General features: G+C 38.2%; 1 protein-coding gene and 1 long non-coding RNA gene across 13 annotated transcripts in view; one reads left to right on the top strand and one right to left on the bottom strand.

Annotated features, from left to right (window-relative positions):
- The window catches only part of ALPK2 (alpha kinase 2), a 189,052-nt gene that overhangs the window by 2,370 nt on the left and 165,943 nt on the right, over positions 1-20,739 (top strand). For 4 of the 9 annotated variants that reach the window (XM_056824484.1, XM_056824483.1, XM_056824489.1 and 1 more), the window contains exons 3-5: positions 429-542; positions 13,949-14,076; positions 20,069-20,186. In XM_056824484.1, coding sequence (XP_056680462.1) covers positions 508-542; positions 13,949-14,076; positions 20,069-20,186 — 281 coding nt within the window. In that variant the 5' untranslated portion in view covers positions 429-507. The remainder of the gene's footprint in view (positions 1-428; positions 543-13,948; positions 14,077-20,068; positions 20,187-20,739) is intronic. The other 5 variants (XM_056824488.1, XM_056824487.1, XM_056824485.1 and 2 more) reach the window with 2 other exon arrangements.
- LOC130458493 (uncharacterized) overlaps positions 1-20,739 on the bottom strand; it is a 79,859-nt gene that overhangs the window by 16,101 nt on the left and 43,019 nt on the right. The window contains exon 4 of one of the 4 annotated variants that reach the window (XR_008917849.1): positions 300-431. The exons of 2 other annotated variants lie outside the window; for them this stretch is intronic. This is a non-coding gene — a long non-coding RNA (uncharacterized LOC130458493). Of the gene's footprint in view, positions 1-299; positions 432-14,701; positions 14,835-20,739 lie in introns of all 4 variants that reach the window. One more of the 4 variants, XR_008917851.1, reaches the window with a different exon arrangement.

Raw genomic sequence — 20,739 nt, 5'->3', positions numbered from 1 at the left:
CTGACAAATTTGATGACTTCAAACTACAATAGTAGTTGCTATTATGGACTTAATTTAAACCAAAAAATTAAAATAGATCTGTGAAGTGTAAATTTACAGGCACCCAGTGGAAAATGGGAGAAAAAGTTCCTAACAGCACAACAAAAGAATGAGGGATATCATCAGACATATCTAGAATTTAGGAAAATAGGTATAAGAAAGTTAAGAGAACAGATAGGAATGGTTCCATAGTCAGAGTGTCTGAAAGGAAAAACAAATCAAAAGGATGGAGAGGCTCTAACAAATGAAAATTTGACAACCTGATTGTAACTCATGGTTCAAAGGCCATTTTCATGATTCTTCTCACTGTTGGAGTTGAATTATTGACTGTTCCTTCTTGGGTGAGGGCAGTCGGTGAGAGTCTGATAAGCCATATCTTGATCTTCCAGCATCTAGCATTAAGAGAGAAGACAGACAGTGAGTGGTTCCAGGTTCTCTTCAGGGAGAGGTCCCTGAAGAAATAGAAAGATGCTGGGAGGAAAGGAGTCTACACATAATATTGGGTAAGGAGCATTGAGTAATTGAACTCCACTAGAGAGGAAAACCTTCTGTAGGGGGAATTGAGCAGTGAGTTACACAATGACAAATAATTTTGATCAAGGAAGAAAAGGGAGATGCACCTAAAGAACTTAGCATGGCTGCTGCCTAGATCTCGAATTTTGAAAGGAAGCATACAAGGTTTTGAAAGAAAGGCGTGTGATCAGAGATGACTAGAGAATTGGCATGAATCTGTAACCACAGTATCAGGATAGCTAAAATAGAAAATCAACAGAGGATTGCAAAACAATACATAAGATAAGAGTTTCTTAGGTTTATTTGGAAGAAAAGAAAAAAGAACAAGAAAGGGATAGGGGCTTGGGGTAGCGGATTCAAAGTTAACCCACAACAAAGAGAAGGCAAAGTTGTTAGCTTTTACTCTCCTGCCATCTTCTCTACCAATTTTCAAACTGGGAAAGAGAACAGTTATGGTGAGGAGGGAAATGAAGGCTGAGTTGGGTGAGGAGATAGTATAAGAATACTGGCCACTTTTAAATGAACTCAGATCTCCCTTAAGAACTTACAGATATGAGTAAAGGCAAAACAATGTAAAACAACAATAACAAATACCCCACCATTGGTATATTGAAAAACAATGGGAAACAAAGGAGAGGTTATAGAGGATGGATCCTAGAAGGATTATGTTACAGTGCAAAGAACATTAGATTTAATGTCAGAGGAAATGAGTTTGAATGGTAGCTCTATAACTTATGACTTGTGTTAGTTGGTAGGATGTAGGACACAAAGGAAACCTTCCTTTTCCTCAACAAGCTTACATCTTATTGGGGAGAGAAAACATACTTACACACATATGCAAATGCAAATAAGTTTGGTGAAAGGAGAGAGATCATGGGGAAGGGGAGGAGAGATCAGGAAAGTCTTTACAAAGTTGAGCATCTGAACTCGGTCTTCCTTGAAGAAATACAAAGATGCTGAGATGCAGGTAAAATGCATTCAAAGTATAAGGAACAACTTATAGAGCTTCATAGAAATGGGCGGTGAATTGCTACCTCCCTAGCAAGATGAATAGAATCCTAGACTTAGAGTCAGGAAGACATGTCTCAGATGACTTTGTGCAAACCATTTAACCCAGGTTAGTCTCAATTTCCTCATCTATTATGGCACCTACTTCATGGGGTTCTGGTGAAAATCAGATGAAAAAATATGACTAAAAAACTTTGAAAACCTATTATTGTTTGCGAATAGCTAGTTGTCTAACCTTGTGGGAATGTAAAGTTCAAGAAGAAAAGTAATATTAAAAATTGCTGGAAAGCTAAGCAGAAGCTAAGTTGTGGAGATAAAGCCAAATCCAACCCAATTTTATATATATATATATATGTATATTACATATACATATATATATATTTATTTGAAAAGTGTTAAGTCTACATCTTCATTTAAGTCATTAAAAAAATGGAAAACCTCATTTCTTTTACTATGTAGCAGATCAAGAGAATATTTTAGGCACAGAGTGCATTGTTTTCAGTTAAGTATTTGGTGCCATCTCTTTTAATATCCTTTTGAAAAAGGTGGAGAAACATGGGCTAGATGATAGTAGTTCTGTAGGTTCATTTACAATTGAATATTATCACTAAAGTGTTGATTAATGACTTGATCAATATGGAGGATGTTTTCTAATGGCATGCCACTGAGTTCTGTTCTTCACCCTCAATCTTCAAGCCTCAAGGCTTGAGTAACCACACAGAGACAATAGAATAAAATAAAGACGGCTGGATAGGGTCAACTGGGACTATATTCAAAAAGTCATCCTCTTTCGTAAGGCAAGTTATCCTGAAGAGTAAATCTAAGAAATTGCTGTAAAGTAGAATTTTCCACCTTCTTGGGGAATTTATTCAAGATGCAGCCTCTGGGAGATAGGAAACTCAACTCTGGTAATCAGCTGTTATTGTAAAAATCTATTCTCTTGTTTCATGGTATTAGCTGCCTAGGGATGGTACTGAAAGCAATTATGAGGCTAACAGAACCAGTCTTGGATCTTCTTTCCAGTAATATGAGTACCCAGTCAGAGACAATAATAAAGGGGGCACATAGGATAGGATGTTGATATTGGCTATAGTAGTTGTGGATTTAACAAGTACTGCAAACCCATGTCTTGAATAGATACCAATTATGACAGCCAATGTCTTGCCCTTACATGGTGGAAGAGGGCCAACATAAATAATTTGCCCATCAGAGGCAGGTTGAGAACAGTGTGGGATCATACCATACAGATCCTTGAAAAGCAAACATTTAGAATGACTTGAATAGTATCATTAGATAGAAGTGACTTCATCATTCTTGGTTAAAGGGTTCACATGGTATGGTGCCTAGAGGTAAGTAGATGGCATATTGTATGGAACACTGGACCTAAGTGGGAGTCAGGAAGGTCTGAGTTCAAATCCAATTACAAATATTTGCTATTTGTGTGATAGGCAAGTAACTTAATTCTCATCTGACTCAGTTTTCTCATCTATACAATAGAGACAATAGTAGCAACCCAACTCCTCACGCTGTTGTGAGCATCAAAATGAGATTATATTTTTAAAGTGGTGTTCAAACCCTAAAGTGATATATAAATGTTAGTGCTTATTATTATTACTATTATATCATCCTATGACTACTCCCATCATCACTCATCCATCCAATTGATGAACCCAATCCCCAATCTCTGCTTTCTTGGGAGGTTACCAACCTGGGTATTCAGTCTGGTAGATGGAGCATTGAATCTAATGGATGCTAACATATGGCCCCCCTAAAACAACTGAATGCTGTGAAAAGAATTAGCAAAGCCATTCTTCTATTGATCATGACCTTAAAATGGAGAGCTTTTAATTACCTAGATTACCCAGTTCTGTTTTCTCCTGCCCATAGGTTACTTATGCAATCAAGCCAACAGACACTATCCAGAATCAAGTAAAAATAAAAATTTATTATCAACTTCTCTCAAGGTCCTCTCATAGGCCAACTATTCATGCCATTCAGAGTGTCTGCTTTTCAAGGATAGTATGGTATGACCCCACATGATGGTTCTCAACCTGCCTCTCATTGGCAACCATACAGTAGAACCCTTAGGATGGAAGTTTTAATCTGGAGCCTATTTTAAAAAATATTTTGATTAGTCTCTTACTATAATTGGTTTGCTTTATAATCCTTTATATTTTATTTTATAGATTGAAGAACATTATTCTGAGGAGACCATAGGTTTCATTAGACTATAAAGGGGTCCATGACCAAAAAAAGTTAGGAACTTAGGGTATCTCTAAGCACTGAATTTATAGCTGCTGAAGTCCAGGTGCATATACCTTTCTCATGAAAGGCACAACCATCAAGAAACCACCAATCTCCTCCAGGAGCTGGACCCACTGGGTTAGCAAAACAGACCAAGTATTAGGGCAGAAAATGAAGGTCTTAGCCTTGGGCAATATTACAACCTATTCTTGAAGGACACTAGCATCTGATAAGTCTAGGTGATTGTGTTATGGGATGTACCATTTTTATTTAACAATGGAAGTTTTTTGTGTTCTAGGTAGCCTGCTAAGGGACCCCTTTTGCATTTCCCAATTCATGATAAGCATTACTGAACCAAGGGTAATAATATGCATTGCCTATTTGGTAGTAACTGTGGACCAGTGATATGAAAGGAATTGTTCCTCAAATATAAAGGGTGGCCATTTCAGGAAGTTAATGGCTACAAAAGCCCAAATGGTCACTTAATCTGGATACTCGGTTTGGTCCATAAACACGGTTTGGTCCCAGAAACAAGGTCCAAAAGGAGAAACTGATGGTGAGCCCCCTTTAAATCTTCCAAATCCTATTCTAGTCTCTACATAAAAGAGAAAGATTTTTGAAAAATTGGAGAAATTAAAAAAACCCAGATGTGGAATATCTGGGAATATTTGAGAAAATCCAAAGAGTTCAATAAGTCTTTGAGTTTCCTTTTTGGCCTATTAGAGAGCAAATACCAATAGTTCGCTTGTGACGACCCTAGAATCTTCAAGGTTCTTCTTTTCTAGTGAATCCTTAAAATGTTAACTGAATAGTTTAGGTTCTGAATTTTTCTTTGGGTTAATTTCCTACCCCTCATCTCTCAAATAAGTTACCATCAGAAGAGATCAAAGGCTTCTGCAACTGGAATCTCATCTGGTCCAGTCAGCATTACATCATTAATATGGTGGTGAACATCAGTGATATCAGGAAGTTGGGCCTCTTTCAGATCTCTTCCTTGAGAAAAATTGGCAAATGTTGGCAATTGAACTCTCAAAGGGGAGTTCAAATAACCATGGGAAAAAATGTTAAGAGCACAAGGAGAAGCAAACCAATTGATCTCAGCCACACAGATGGAGGAAAAAAGCATCATTGAAAAGATTAATAATTCCATGCTGCTCATATGGGCTCTGAGTAATCTTGTACCATGTAGATAAGATCAGGAATGGCTGTATCTATCAATCAACATAATAATTTGAATATTCAACTCTTCCCAAAATCTAGGTACTAATTACTACATAACACCCTCCATCTTCACTGGCCATTGGGTTTTATTAAAAGGGAAAATTTTGTGGCAGAACACCCCAGCCTCCTTCATCTCCATTACTAGAGAGGAAATAAATTTCACCATCATTTCCCAACCTGATACCATTTAATATTGACTCCAGGCAATAGTTTAGGCAATTCTATGGGCTTCCAGTTAGACCTAATTAAAATAGCTGGCATAAAAGCACATAAACCAGTATTAATTTCTAAGAACCCATAATGCTTGCCTCTACAAGTTACTCCTCTTTATTCAGCCCCATAACAGAGGCCCAAACAGAGGGTCTTCCACTTACTTCCTCCTGAACAAGTATAATCTTTCCCTCAGTAGTTTGTCATCCAAGCCTCTAATAGAAATTGGGGTAACTCTACGAAGCTTTGTCAAGTAGTCTTTAAAAATAGCAACCTGGCTGCCAGTATCTCACACAGCCCTTTAGATATTTGGTACTTCTTCCCCTTTTCAAACCCCAGTAACTCAGTAACCCCAGATCTCCAGTTTCCCAGGGTCTGCAGCAATTTCTGCAGAAGGGAAAGAGAAAGAAAAAGGGGTGAACTTAAGCTCTTGCCCTAAGAGGACTCCTTTCAACAATCTGTAAAATCTGAACACAAAGACTTGTCTGTAAGAACTGACCAGGTAAGGAGGGACTTTGAGGGATGTCCTAAAATTTGGTGGGGCAAAAAGACCCTGACTACCATGTTCCTTCCTGTCCTGGTACAATTTTACCATTTCAGGCTATCAGTCTTCTTATCCACCTGGTGTTTTAGAAGCCATATCCACGATTCCCTATGGGAAAAAGTATCATCACTGCCACTCACTTAACATGGTGGTGAGTATCCCAAATAATTTAGTCAACAAATGTTTATCAATTGCCTACCATGTGCCAGGCACTGGGCTCCCTTGGACTAGCCCAGTCTCTCTCATCTAGTTAGAAATTGGTAGCTAAAATAAGGAGAGGAGTCGATGTCTTCTCTCCATCTACTTTCTTTGGCCAATCTTATTTACTGCTTATTGGCCCCTGCAATGGACCAAGCAGTCAATAAACATTTATTTTTCACCCATTATATGTTAGGCACTGGGGAAGCAAAGGGGGAAAAAAAGGAACAGTTCCTGTCCTCAAGACATTTGCTCATCATTAAATATATTCAAAATGCATACAAGGGTACACAGCTGCTGGGAAAACCAGGGAAGGCTTTAAGTAGTAGAGCTTGAGAAGATTTTTGAAGAAAACAAGGGACTCTTAAGACATGGAGGGAAGGTGGGAATGTATGGAGGACACCTGATACAAAGACACAAACTAGAGATGGAGCTTGCTAATCATTCAGAGAGAGAAGTGATGTGCATAAGGCTGAATTCTACCTCAGATATTCCTCCTCTCTTACTTCTGATTTCACAAAGTCTTCCACACCTTGAATTTAGGGTTTTGATCACTCTTAATTGCAAATTAAATCAAATTGCAAAAAAAAAAAATTAAAAAGGAAGCCTGTTAGACCCTATTAAAGCAAATATGCTTAAACTGGATTGGATCTATGATCTCATGGAGGAAGGTACTCTCTCCATTGGTAACTATGGTGGAACCTCTCCACACAGTTTCACCATTTGTCCTTCTTATCCATGAACTGGGAGAAATCCTGTACAGAGGGTTTATGCTATATGCTGAAAGGTTTCCTCTCTTTCACTTATAGAAATGGCTCACTTCCTCCAAAAATATGTAAGTTTCCTGGACTTTAGATTTCTCACATTGAATGTCAGCTATTGATTATAATTGCTAGGATTTATCTAGCATTATTCATAAATTCTTATAAATTTTTATTTTGTTCTTTTTTCTGTTTCTACTTTATTCTTTTTTTTCTATTTCTATTTTATTCTTATAGCACCCTTATCAGATAGGTTCTATTTTTAAAACTCATTTTACATATAGGGAAACCGAGGCAAACAGATGTTAAGTAACTTGCATAGAGTTCCACAGTTAGTAAGCATGAATCTGGGTCGAATTCGAAGTCGGATCTTCCCAACTCCAGGTCCAACACTTTGTTCACTGTGCAACCTCACTGCCTAATAATAGATATATAGATACAGATCAATAGATAGAGACACACATATAGGTTTTATATATACATATACACACATATGTATCCTCTAAGATTTACAAAGAACTTTACAAATATTATCTCGTTTGTTCCTCACAACAATCAGTTACTATTGTTAATTTCACTTTACAGGGGAGGAAATTAAGGCAAATAGAGGCTAAATTACTTGTCCAGGGTCACATAACCAGTAAGTGTATAAAACAGAATTTGAACTTGGGTCTTTCTGACTCCAAGTCCAGCACTCCATCCACTGTGCCACTTAGCTACTGGCAATTCTTAGACTCCCCAGGCCTCTCCTCCCACGTCCCATGAAACCTGATTTGGGGTCATTTTGCATTTTCAGCTGTTCTATGGCTCACCCAAAGCCAAAGAATTCATAATCCTTTTCATACTTAGGTTGATTTTTGGAAAGGAAACAAAGTTCATTGCTGGAACCATGACTAAAGCCTTTTTTTTTTCCCCTATGGGAATTTACCAGCAGAAATTACTAGTCTTTGGGCACTGTGGGAATTTGGGAATTCAAGATCACTTCTGTACCACTAAGGCATCAGAGGAAGACCTATCCAAGGAGAAATCATGTCGATTTTAGTATGAATGAGTGTTTGGAAAGAAGATTTTTGAAGGGAAAGTACAAGAATGATTTGAATAAGAAGCCGAGAACTATTACCATCCTAAAGAAATCAAAATTAAGAAGAGGGTAGGAGTGAGGGAACCTGATAACTAAATTTGGATACAATAGTCAAGAACCTATAGCCATAAAACAAAACCACTTTTAAATGATAAAAAAATCTTACAATTATAGAGTTTTAGGATTTACAAAGCACTTTACATACATCATTTCATTCTCTTCCCCTAAGAACTCTAAAGTATATGCTGTTATTTTCCTCCTTTTTAGATATTAGGAAACTGAGGGGTGTGAAGGGGGCCGCTGGGTAGCTCAGTGGAGATGGGAGATCCTGGGTTCAAATCTGACCTCAGACACTTCCTAGCTGTGTGACTCTGGGCAAATCACTTAATCCCCACTGGCTAGCTCATACTGCTCTTCTGCCTTGTATTGATTCTAAGAGGGAAGGTAAGGGTTTAAAAAAATGTGTGTGAAAATCTGCTTCATTATTATTATTATTATTATACATTGTATAATTTTGTACAATCTTGCTTGCCTTCCCCATCCTGGTCCTTAAAAAGGGCAGGAGCAGGATAGCCAGAACAATCAATGTCCAATCTTTCAATGTCCTGGATAGAGTCAGTATACCCAAGTAGAAAGACTTGTTCTTTCCCTAAGCATTTGTGCATCAGATAAAAAGAGTCCCATTTTCTCATCTGCCCAATGGTGGCTGTCCCAGGAGAGGGAGCTTCCAGACTTCAATTTCTATGACTCTAACTCCTCCAGACTTACTCTTTCTCTTCTTCTGACCAGGGCACGTTACCTCATAACACAACCCTAAATCAGACTGCCCTACTATGTATTTGAGGAGTGTTGCCTTCCCCTAATTCTCATTTTTGTTGCTTAGTTGTTTTCAATTGTGTCTGACCCGTCATGAACCCATTTGGGGTTTTCTTGACAAAGATACTGGGATGATTTGCTATTTCCTTCTCCAGCTCATTTGACAGAAGAGGAACTGAGGCAAACAGGATTGTGACTTGCCTAATAAGTATACATCACTAATTCTTTAGATGAATCATTAAACATGTTGCCCTGTGGTTATGCAACAATAACAAAAAAGTTGTTGATTGAGTGACTGAAAGAAAAGGACCCGCATGCACACAGATAAACAAGTACAAAAAATATAGAAAAAGATACAAAATAATTTCAAGAGGTAGACTGGGTTAACAGTGGGGTGGTTCAGAGTGCCCAAGAACTGTGGTTACTTTCTCTAAACAAAGTGGCACCCAGGTCTTTATATGGGCAGCTAGTGGTAGGATTGGCAAATTTGCAAATGTTTTCCTTAATAAGTAAAAGTCACTTATTCTTTGGATGAATGATTAAACATGTTGCTGTGAAATTAGAATCTGTTACCCTAAAAACTATGATTCCCAGCAAAAACTATGATTCCCAGAATCCCACTCACTTCCTGTTGTTACATGCTGATGTAGATAGGATATAAATTGGGTGGAGTTCTGTGTCTAGTTCTTTTCCTTCCTGTTGGCAGCTTTGGTGGAGCTGGTAGAAAAACATTTTGAGCAGGTAGAAAAACATAATTACGTGGTTCTATTTTGTCAGATAAATAAACTTTATAAAATATAATACTTCAAGTATTGAACATTAATTTAACTCTTACCTTGATTGCCATGTGGTTGTGTAACAATAAAAAAAAAGTTGTTGATTGAGTGACTGAATGAAAAGGACCCACATGATTCAATCACACAGCTTGTAAATGTCTGAGGCTAGATTTGAATTCAGTTTTTCCTGTCTCCAGGCCAAGCTCCTGACTGCCCAATCTCTTTGGAAGGGGCATATATTTTTTTAGGCTTAAAGATTCAGAACTGGAAGGTATATTAAAAATCTTTGAGTCCAGCCCTCTTATTTTTTGTAGATGGTGATTCCAAGAGTATCGAGGCCACAAAATTAGTAATTGTTTGAATCAGTATCTGAACTCAGATCCTCTTGACTCCAGGTCCAACAATATATCAATCACCACCTTGCTGCACAGAAAATTTAACAGGCAAACTTTAGAATTATTCCAAGGAAGCAGGACCCATCTCACCCATGGGGAAAAAAACCCCAGCTGTAACAATAATCAGCTCCCAAGTATCTACTCTTTTCTGTGTGCTGTCTGGGACTGATTCCGTCACCTAGAGGGAACACATGGCTTTTTTCCCAGAAGCACTTCTCCTTGCTGACAGCAACCATAGTCCCCAGTTGGTTCACAGCCACAGGGCAGGGAACCCCATTTAGGTGGATTTATCATCTAAGATTAGCTAATACCCCACCAGTGTTCCCTTCCATTCATCCCAGTAACTCTAGGTTGACTGTACAAGTTGGATTAATTCTCCAGCTGAGTTAAATTCAGATGGAAATAGCTACAGTTAGTAAGTAAACCTCTTAGCATTTTTCTGCAATGATTCTTAGCCTCAAGGAAAGCCCCAAATAACCCTCCTTAGCTATCACCCTTCTTCCCTGGGTACAGTCAGTGCCCTGTGATTGCAATATGTGCTAACTGAGCTGATGAGAGGCATCAAATGCCCTGCTTTTCTCAGTATTACAGCACATGAGCCACAGAGACAAGAGGCACAAATGACCTGGGTCGACATGGTCCTAATAACTTTGTTTTCTCATTTTCTTACCCTGCATCTGGGGAGAGGGAGAGGTGGGAGCTCTCGCTGGGATAGCAGTGGCAAGGTGGGAATTACAAAATCCCCAGGAAATTGTTTTACAGATCGAAAGGATACCAATTAATTTAGCCATATGGGTGTTTTTTTTTTTTAATCAAGACTGAAATAACTCAAATGAAAGGAAGATTCCTGACTGAAAGCTGTAAAGTCTCTTTAAACATGATGATTAGGATTTCCTAGTTACCTTTTCTACAATTGTTTTCTGAAATGATCCTAAAAAAATTGACATACTATTAAAGGGTAAGAGAAAAACTTTGTTTTATTGGTAGTTCTTGAAGGCTACTTCCTTTGTTTCCTATGATTTATTCCAAACAAATTCTACTACCACCCCCAGCTGCGCCACAATCTCTGTTCCAGCCAAAGCCTACTCCTCCAACTGGAAGCTCTTATCTCCTACTTCCTGGCTTTTATTAAGTCATTCACCTCCTCCCCCAAGTTCTTCCTTATCTCAAACTCCCAGAATCCTCATCTCCCTTCAAAGGTTGCTTCAGGTGCCAGAATTGCTCCAATAGTTTGGAATCACAATTAGAGGAGGTCATGTCATCTAGCCTGTTCCTGAAAGGAAGATAAGTTGTACAGGGCGATTGTCTTCCAGGTATTAACCTCTCTGATGGTTAATGTTCCTAATTAGAAAGGCCAGGAGGGCCAAGCAGAACAAATCCAATTCTTCTGCCAGGGATAGCCTTTAACTATTTGAAAATGGCCATCCGCGTGATTTGTATTCCCAGAGCTTAGCACAGTGCCTGGCACATGGTAAGCACTTAATTAATTATATTCACTCATTCATTTATTTACTCATCATGTTCTTCTAAAGTCTCCTGTTCTTGATGGTGAAGCCCTTCTCCATCCTGGTTGTCCTCCACTAAATGTTTCCCAGTTTATCAGTGACTCAGAAGTGAACACACTTACTTCAGATAGCATCTGACTAGGGCAATGCAGAGGAGGAGGGAGATGGAAGAGTAGCTCTGGAAGGCAGAAAGTTCAAGGAAAGGATTTTTTTAAAGGACAGATATTAGAGATGGTGTGAGAAGAGGGGGTGCCCCAAATAAAATGGGGACCAATAAACTTAATAGAGTCAATTCAGAGCAACAAGCCCATTATTATGAGCCGGGCACTGTGACAGGTATCTAATAATAAATAACATTTAAATAGTACAAACCGCACATTTGGTCCTCACAACCCTCTCTCTCACCTAATGGTACAAATATCATTATCCCCATTTTACAGTTAAGGAAAGTATGGTTCAGAGAACTTCAGAGACTTGCCAAAGGTGGCTCAGTGGATAGAGGAAGACATGAATTCAAATGTGACTTCAGACACGTACTAGTGGTATGACCCTGGGCAAGTCACCTCCCTTCTGTTTGCCTTAATTCACTGAAGAAGGAAATGACAAACAGTCAAGAAGAGTTGGGCATGAGTGAACAACAACCACTATTTTACAGATTAGAAAATTGAGGCTCAGGGAATTTCAGGGACTTATACAAAGTGCCACAGGTAGGAAGTTCTAGAGCTGGGATTCTGATTGAGGTCTCCTGGCTCCAAGTCCAGTGCTCCTAGCCCTGCATCTTGCTAGACAGGAGCTGCCTTGAAGGATCTTATAATCTAATAACATGTGAGGAGTGTATGTATGGGGAGGAGATAAAGTGTGTACACAACTATAATGCAATAGAGAAAATCATAAACACATAGGAAGGAGTCAAAGTGCTACAAGAAATTAATGGAGGGATTAGTCATTCTATATGGAGGTGAGAGAACCTGGTTCAGTTCTTAACAGAAAATAATGGATTTTTATAGGCAAAGATATTATTTCTGTTCTATAATTGGGATAGGTAATATGATGATGATGATGATGATGATATTGTTGTTGTTCAGTCCTTTCAGTTGTGTCTAACTGCTATTCCATTTGGGGTTTTCTTGGCAGAGATACTAGAGAGGTTCGCCATTTCCTTCTCCAACTCATTTTATGGATGAGGAAACTGAGGCAAAGAGAGTTAAGTGACTTATCTAAGGTTACATAAGTAAGAAGTGGTGGAGGTGAGATTTGAACTCAGGAAGAGGAGTCTTCCTGATTTCATGCCTCAGACTATATCTATTGCACCAAATAATTGCTAATAATAGCTAACATTTTTCTAACACCTATTATGTGACAGACACTGTTTTAAGCATTTTACAATAGTTTTGTTTGATTAGTGAGATATCATCATCAAAGGCACTAAAGTAGGAAACATTGTGGGAAAGAAGATATTGTGTCAGTCCTATAGTCAGGAAGACTTATCTTTCTGAATTAAAATCTGGCCTCAGATACTCCCTAGATGTGTGACCCAGAGCAAGTCACTTAACTTTGTCTCTGTTTCCTCATCTGTAAGAGGAGCTGGAGAAGGAAATGTCAAATGACTTCAGTATCTTTGCCAAGCAAATCCCAAATGGCATCGCGAAGAGTCAGACATAATTGAAAAGAATGAACAACAGTCTAAATTGGAGACTAGTCTGCGACAGGGTCTTTGGAGCCTTTGGACAGCCTGAATGCTAGAATAAAGTATTTGTACTTAAGTGGGCAAGAGAGAGCTATTAAACATTTTTGAGCAAAAGCAGTTTTGTGATGGGAATGGTGGGTGAGGAAGAAGACTAGCACAAGAGTAATATAATGGAGGGAGAAGCAAAGAAGGTATGTTTCTGTCTATTCTGTTGATCTCAGGTGAATCCCACCATCTTATTTCTTCCACTTTCCCCTCTCCATCTTAGGAGAATTCATAGATTTTGCTAGTCCAAGGGTAGGAAAAAACCATTCTTAGCTTAAGGTCTGAACAAAAACACATAACTTGTCAGCTCAGAGGGATCTATGAGAAAGAACACTATCCACACTCAGAGGAAAAACTATGGGAGTAGAAACACAGAAGAAAAACAACTGCTTGATTACATTGGTCGAGGGGGATATATTTGGGGATGTAGACTCTAAATGAACATCCTAGTGCAAACACCAGCAACATGGAAATGGGTTCTGATCAAGGACACATGTAATATCCAGTGGAATTGCGTGTTGACTATGGGAAGGGGTAGGGAAGGTGAGGGAAAGAATATGATTCTTGTAAATGTTCTAAATTGACTAATTAAATAAAAATTTCAAAAAAAAAACCCACCAAAAAACCAAAACAAAACAGATAATTTGGCCCACAAGCTGTACCTCTTTGCGGGTGTGTAACATGGCACCTGGCATGTAGGAGGCACTTAAGAAATATCGACTGACCCACTTTAACTGTAGAAAACCTCACCTATCCCTATGAATGCCCACTTCCCAATGGAGATGATTCCCCCTTGTACCACTGGGGACATAGAGCTATTATTGTTCCTTTAGTTCACTAAAATTTGAATATTTTCCAGAATTTAGTATGAAGAGCCATTAACAAAGAAAACTTTGTCCCCCCAGATTTATGTGGCATGAAAGAATGACAGACTCCAAACCGGCCCCGAGGAGTGCACTACGTTTCCTATCAACTTTGCCTTCTCAAAAGGTTCCTGAGAAGTCAGACCTTGTTCTTCGCTGCATAATCTCTGGTAACCACCCCTGGCTAATCAACTTCTGAAACTTAATTGCAGGAAAAAAAAACAACAACAAAAAACTTTTGTTCTTTTTAAATTTATGTTTGTTCATGTTTCAATTCATCATAATTGCTGATGCTGCTTTTTCTGAGGAGCAACTTCTTAAGGATGCAATTTCTTTGAGATGACAGAAAATCCCCACAAACATAAAAGAACCTTTACCCAGAGTCCATTCCAGAAATTCAGTTAAGTGGCTATCTGTGTGACGCTGGCCAAGTCATTTGAGTGCAGTTTTCTTAATAGTAGCACTTTCCTCACAGGATTTTGAGGTTCAAAGGTGTAAGGATAATTTTAGGGTTGTGACCTAATCTAAATTAATTTGGTCACCAGAGAAAATCCCAAATAAAATACCCAAGTCAATTTGGAAATTTATGGTGATTTTAATTAATATAGAGGGAAGGAATTAAGAAGAAGAGGGTATAGGATTTCTCCCGCCTGGCCTGTGCCAGGGGAAGTTCAAAGACCTCTGCCATGAGGTCTTTGAAGAAGATTAGAGGCTTTTCTAAGAGGATAGTGTTTGGAAGGTAAAGGAGAAAAGAATCAGTCTAAACTCCGAGAGAGCTCAGTGAAGATGCCTCACCTGAACTAGGCTACTCAGCTTCTCCCAGTATAATATCAAGGAAAACTCACTGCTGGACAATAGCTGCCACCACGCCAAGATGCAGAAACGCTCAGCAAGCTGCCGCCAGAGCCACCTTTCCATGGAAAAGAGCCTAGAGAGAGGAAGTGACGCAAAATATATAGATGGTTTTTACATCACTTTCCTGCATCTCCCATATACCACTGGTAGCTTAAACTTGACTTAGGACAACCCAGGGATCTGTCAGTTGTTTCTGATTTGTCATTTGCTAGCACATGTCCATCATCGGCCATCCACCTAAATACTTAATCCTTAAGTATGGGTGTAGACATTACTGTTTTGTTAGACTAAGTAGGGTGGAGTAATAGATGATATTTGTAAAAAGGGCTTAGCACAGTGCTGGCCACATAGCAGGTCCCATATACTTCTTTCCCTTCCTGATAAAACTGCATAGGGCAGGATTGCAAAGGATAGGGTGGATAAATTTCCATTCCATTTGTAATTCATGGAAAAGCAGGGTGAATGCTTGAAATTTGAAGGTATAAGATCAATAGGATGCATTGCATTTAACCCCAAATTTTGTTGCCTTCTCTTATTATGATGCCCCCCCCCCCCCGCCATTCTTTAAAAAAACAAACAAACAAAAAATCTCCTACCTTCTGTCTTGGAATCAATACTAAGTATGGAATCGATATTAAGTATGGATTCCAAGGCAGAAGAAGGGTAAGGGCTAGGCAAAAGGATTAAGTGACTTGCCCAGGGTCACACAGCTAGGATGTGTTTAAGGTCATATTTGAACCTAGGACCTCCCATCTCTAGACCTGGCTCTCTATCCACTGAGCCATCTGGTTGCCCCTATAGATCCACTCTTAATGATCTGTGCCCATTAGTATTAGATACCTGAGACCTGTGGTTAATCCAAAACACTTTGTTTAGATGATATCTTGGATCTCCTTCCTCATTTCCTATCTTTTCCCCATACCAGAGCAGCCACTAACTAGGATGACTTTTAAAATTAATTTCCTTCTCATCATCTGCCCTCTTTGAAAAAAACAGAAATGAATGAATAGCTAAATGGATAAAACTTGAGTGATCTGTGAACAGAGGGAAAGCAAAAAGGTCTAGATAAATTGGCAAATAATTGAGTTGACAGTAGAGTGACATCCTTTGTGACTATGTGCACTTTCTAATAAAATAAACTAGTATTGATGTAAATCACTTAACCATTCTGTCCCCTTTAATGGGAAAGAAGGTGCCCTTCATTTACCTTCTTAGATATAAATGAGCAGGAATGACATCTATTTGCTTTTAAATGGAATTTTAGACTATAAAAGCTGAAGGGGACGCTTCAAGATGATCAAATATAACCCTCTTGTTTTATGCATTAGGAAATGGAGACACCAAGAGTTTCAATGCCATAATCAGGTCCTCAGATTTACTAAATGACTAAGATATAAAGAGATTCCAGATTTCCTGATTTCCTATCCTAATAGTTTTTCCAGTGAACTCAATTTTCTTAACCTTTTCTATGTCACAGATTCTTTCAACAGTCTGCTGAAGATTATGGACACTTCATAAAAATGTTTTTAAATGTTTACTAAACTAAAATACATAGGTTATAAAAAGTATGCTAAAATAATTATTAAAATATTTAAAAAAACAAATTCCCAGGCCTCTCAAGTTAAGGACCAGTTTTCTAGAGTGCCTTATGTAAATTATCTAATTTGATCTCTACAATAATTATAGGAGTCAGTTATTTCTTTGAGAAATCATATGATTTCTTCTATGCAAGGGTGGAGCTGATCCCAGTTACAGTTTAGTTGTGCTACCCTTTTAATTTGTTATTGTCCTCATTTTTCTGATGTATTTCTCTCTCTTCTACCTTCCTCTCACTGCATTTCTGCTCCTCTTCTTTCCTTCTTTTCTCATGCTTTTTAAAGTATTTGAAATCAGAGTTCCTGCTACCACATCAATAGAGCAAGTTATTAAATTTGCAAGTGTAAAGTCGATTTGGACTATATATAGGAAAAGAAAAAACATGATTCTCATTTTATAGTTGAAGAAACAGATTTGCTCAAGATTATATAGCAGACTGGACACCTGGACCTGGTCTTTTGACTCTATGTCAAATCCTTTCTGGCATTTATCTCTTAATCTAGGTCTTATCCACTTAGTTACAAGTGGAAAAAGAACTGGACAGAGAGAGCAGCTTGTACTTTCTCAGCAAAAGTTAGGCACCGGGCTGTTAGATGGTAAAACTTTTGTGGCTTTGCTTAGCCCTAGGATATGCTCTGCTTTTAGGTTATGCATCTCCAGTAGGACTGGCAGGGGCAAAAACCAAGATATTTCTCAGCCCCTCTTACACTCAGAGCAGATTTCTCAGTCTTAAACAGAGAACCCCAATGTTAAGGAACCCTATAGACGAGACTTCTCCATTACCCCAGCTCTCTTTGATCTAGACTAGCCTGATGAAATTATCAAGTCACTTGGTGCCTCTCAGAGAGTCCAAGGTGAAGGTTTTCAGTATATCATCTATAGGTGGTCCAGACAGCCCAAGTCTCCTATCTCAGTGAGTTTTCCTGACAAAGAATGGAGGCCCCATTTATATCTTACTTTTTACTGTTTCTACTCCCCAATCCTTGTCTGTGCCCTCAAGCAATTGGCCCTGTGCTAGTTATGATTTCTTGTGTCTTGACAAAGTAATTGTTCCCATGGTTCAAAGGGGATATGATTGGGGATGTAGACTCTAAATGATCACCGCAGTGCAAATAACAATAATATGGAAATAGAGCTTGATCAACAACACTGTAAAACCCAGTAGAATTGCTCATTGCCTATGGAAGGAGGGCAGGAGGAGGGGAGGGGGAAAAAACATGAATCATGGAACCATGGGAAAATATTTTAAATTAATTAATTAAACTTTTAAAAAAGTATTTCCCTACACATAATCCAAATCTGTCTTATACTTGTAAACTTAATATCATGCTGTATAGACTTAAAAAATGAGCTCTGCCTTCAAAAACTTGCTCTCTATGAACCACATTAAAAAAAAAGAGAAATGAACCTAAATTATGTTGGAAAAGTCAAGGCTTATTACTATATAGTACTGTCCATACTGTCCTTTTTGTCCTGGGGTTATTCAGTAGGATCCCAACTCAGCAGATTTTTACTTTCCTAAAAACATCTGTTCAAAAACGTTTTTATTTCTATCATGGGAGAAATGAGGATAATAAAAACTAAACAAAAGGGAACCACAAATTAAAGGGGTATCAAAGGGTTACATGACTCAAAGGCCCAAGCTGGGCTCAGCTTACCTAATGGATAGAAGCAATTCCTATTTGTTTAATCATTTACTTGGAGGAGGCACCCCTGGTAGTTATACCTATAGCCAGAGCCCAGGGGAAAGGCATGTCCTGGCCTGCCAGCTTGTCTGCCCCTCAAGAGCTCAGCAGATCCCTTACTCAGGCTCCTACCTGAAGGAACAAGCCATTGAGGAGGAATTTGTCTCCTTTGCCAGGAAGCACATTCGCAGCATACTCAGAGGGGGCAGTCAAGCAGCTGCTATTAGAGATGAGGCCGGAGAGACCAAAAATGAATGAGAGACAGGAGTGACCTTTTTGGGCTTTCTCAAGCTCTGCAATCTTTTACTCTGAACATGTCCCCGTGGCCTTTATCTTGTGGTCTCCCTCACCCTCTTTTCATTTCTCCCCCTCCTGTCCATGTCCTTAGAAGGATAAGAACCACTCCCTCAATGATAGCTGGGGCTGTCAGCCAGAAATTCCAAGATACATGACAGCAGAGGATTCTGAGCACACTCTGGAGGTGAATTTAGGATGGCTGGACATTTCAAAGACCTAATACTTCCCCCCCCTCTTACAACACCTTTAAAGATTTTCCCCTGAGATGGAGGTTAGTAAAACAAACAAACAAAATCCTCTGGGACTTGACATAAACTGTGAATAGCCCAACCAAGAAGCTTCATGAAAATAGGAAAGAGCCCATATGTTGGAAGTTCCAGATTTTATCCATATCCACCCAATCAGCATTGCTTTATGTTTCTATCACTGACTAAGAAACTCATTGGAGGAAGAAAAGCATAGAAAAGGCTAGTGATGAATTTCTAGTGACAAGATTGATAGCATAGAACCTAGCCAAGCAACCCAGAGTTCTTAATTCTTGGATCCTTTATTTTATTTATTTATTTACTTGTTTATTTGTTCATTCATTCATTCATTCATTCATTCATTCATTCATTCATTCATTCATTCATTCATTCATTCATTTTCTTTAAAACCCTTACCTTCCATCTTAGAATCAATACTGTGTATTGGTCCTAAGGCAGAAGAATTTCTAGTGACAAGATTAAGATAGCATAGAACCTAGCCAAGCAGCCCAGAGTTCTTAATTCTTGGATCCTTTATTTTATTTATTTATTTACTTGTTTATTTGTTCATTCATTCATTCATTCATTCATTCATTCATTCATTCATTTATTTTCTTTAAAACCCTTACCTTCCATCTTAGAATCAATACTGTGTATTGGTCCTAAGGCAGAAGAATTTCTAGTGACAAGATTGATAGCATAGAACCTAGCCAAGCAGCTCAGAGTTCTTAATTCTTGGATCCTTTATTTTATTTATTTATTTACTTGTTTATTTGTTTATTCATTCATTCATTCATTCATTCATTCATTCATTTATTTTCTTTAAAACCCTTACCTTCCATCTTAGAATCAATACTGTGTATTGGTCCTAAGGCAGAAGAATTTCTAGTGACAAGATTGATCCCATAGAACCTAGCCAAGCAGCCCAGAGTTCTTAATTCTTGGATCTTTTATTTTATTTATTTATTTACTTGTTTATTTGTTTATTCATTCATTCATTCATTCATTCATTCATTTATTTATTTATTTTCTTTAAAACCCTTACCTTCCATCTTAGAATCAATACTGTGTATTGGTTCAAGGCAGAAGAATAGGAAGGGCTAGGCAATGGGGATTAAGTGACTTGCCCAGGGTCACACAGCTAAGAAGTGTCTGAGGCCAGATTTGAATTTAGGATCTCCCATCTTCAAGCCTGGTTCTCAATCCACTGAACCATCCAGCTGCCCCTTAATTCTTGGATCTCTTAAAAAAATGATCTTTGTAAAAAACAGTTTAGCTCTTTTCTCAGTCATCACCTCAATCTCTGCTGGGAACTTTAAATTATGATGGAGTAGTTAAGCTTTTTGGTTTTACTGCTATAAGGTACTTTCCATGCTGCTTCCAGTTATTCAGTGTGATCACAGCTCCGCAGATTTTCTATTTTTCTAAAAACATCTGCATAAAGAAAAAAAAAGTAATGTTCTATCTTATTTCTATGTTGCCAGGTCAACCCAAGCCAGAGGTAACCTGGTATAAAAATGGCCATGCTATTAGTGAGTCAAACATCGTTTCCAATTATGAAATCTTGGAGAACCAGTATATTCACATGTTACATTTATATAGGTAAGTGGTTGTCTCCCTTCACAATATTTATTTAAAAATCTATATTCTGTCATGTGTTGGTTACTGGGAACACATGCAACGCCAGAAAAAATGGTCTATACTTCTTTATTGAATCACCATTTCAGAAGACTGACTTCTTCCCATTGCTGGGATTAGCAAAATTACCTAAAATTTTCTCTGTTCTTCTGGATGACTTGATTGTTCTGGGTTATATTGTATGGTGCCATTTATGATATTACAACCTAAAAGTTATGAAGAATCTTTATCCAAACTGATCAAGATATTTAAGAAATTTTAAGTTAAGTTCTTTGAGAGACTCTGGGGAGATTAAAAAGTTAGAAAACTAGTGCTTCAATAATTGGATGATTCTGCGATTTCATCAATGTGAGTTACTTCATCCAATGATCCAAGTCAGTTTCACCTCATCTTTTGTGACTGATTCTGTCTTATTTATCACTTCATTTATGGTACCGTGGAAAAAGCTCTGAATTTAGAGTCAGAGAATCCTAATTCAGATCTTGAAATGGCCATTTCATACCTATATGACTTTGGG

This window comes from Monodelphis domestica, chromosome 3 (assembly GCF_027887165.1).
Source record: "Monodelphis domestica isolate mMonDom1 chromosome 3, mMonDom1.pri, whole genome shotgun sequence".
Lineage (NCBI taxonomy): Eukaryota > Metazoa > Chordata > Mammalia > Didelphimorphia > Didelphidae > Monodelphis > Monodelphis domestica.
Note: the sequence above shows the minus strand (reverse complement) of the source record. Positions and strands in the feature narration are given on the sequence as shown.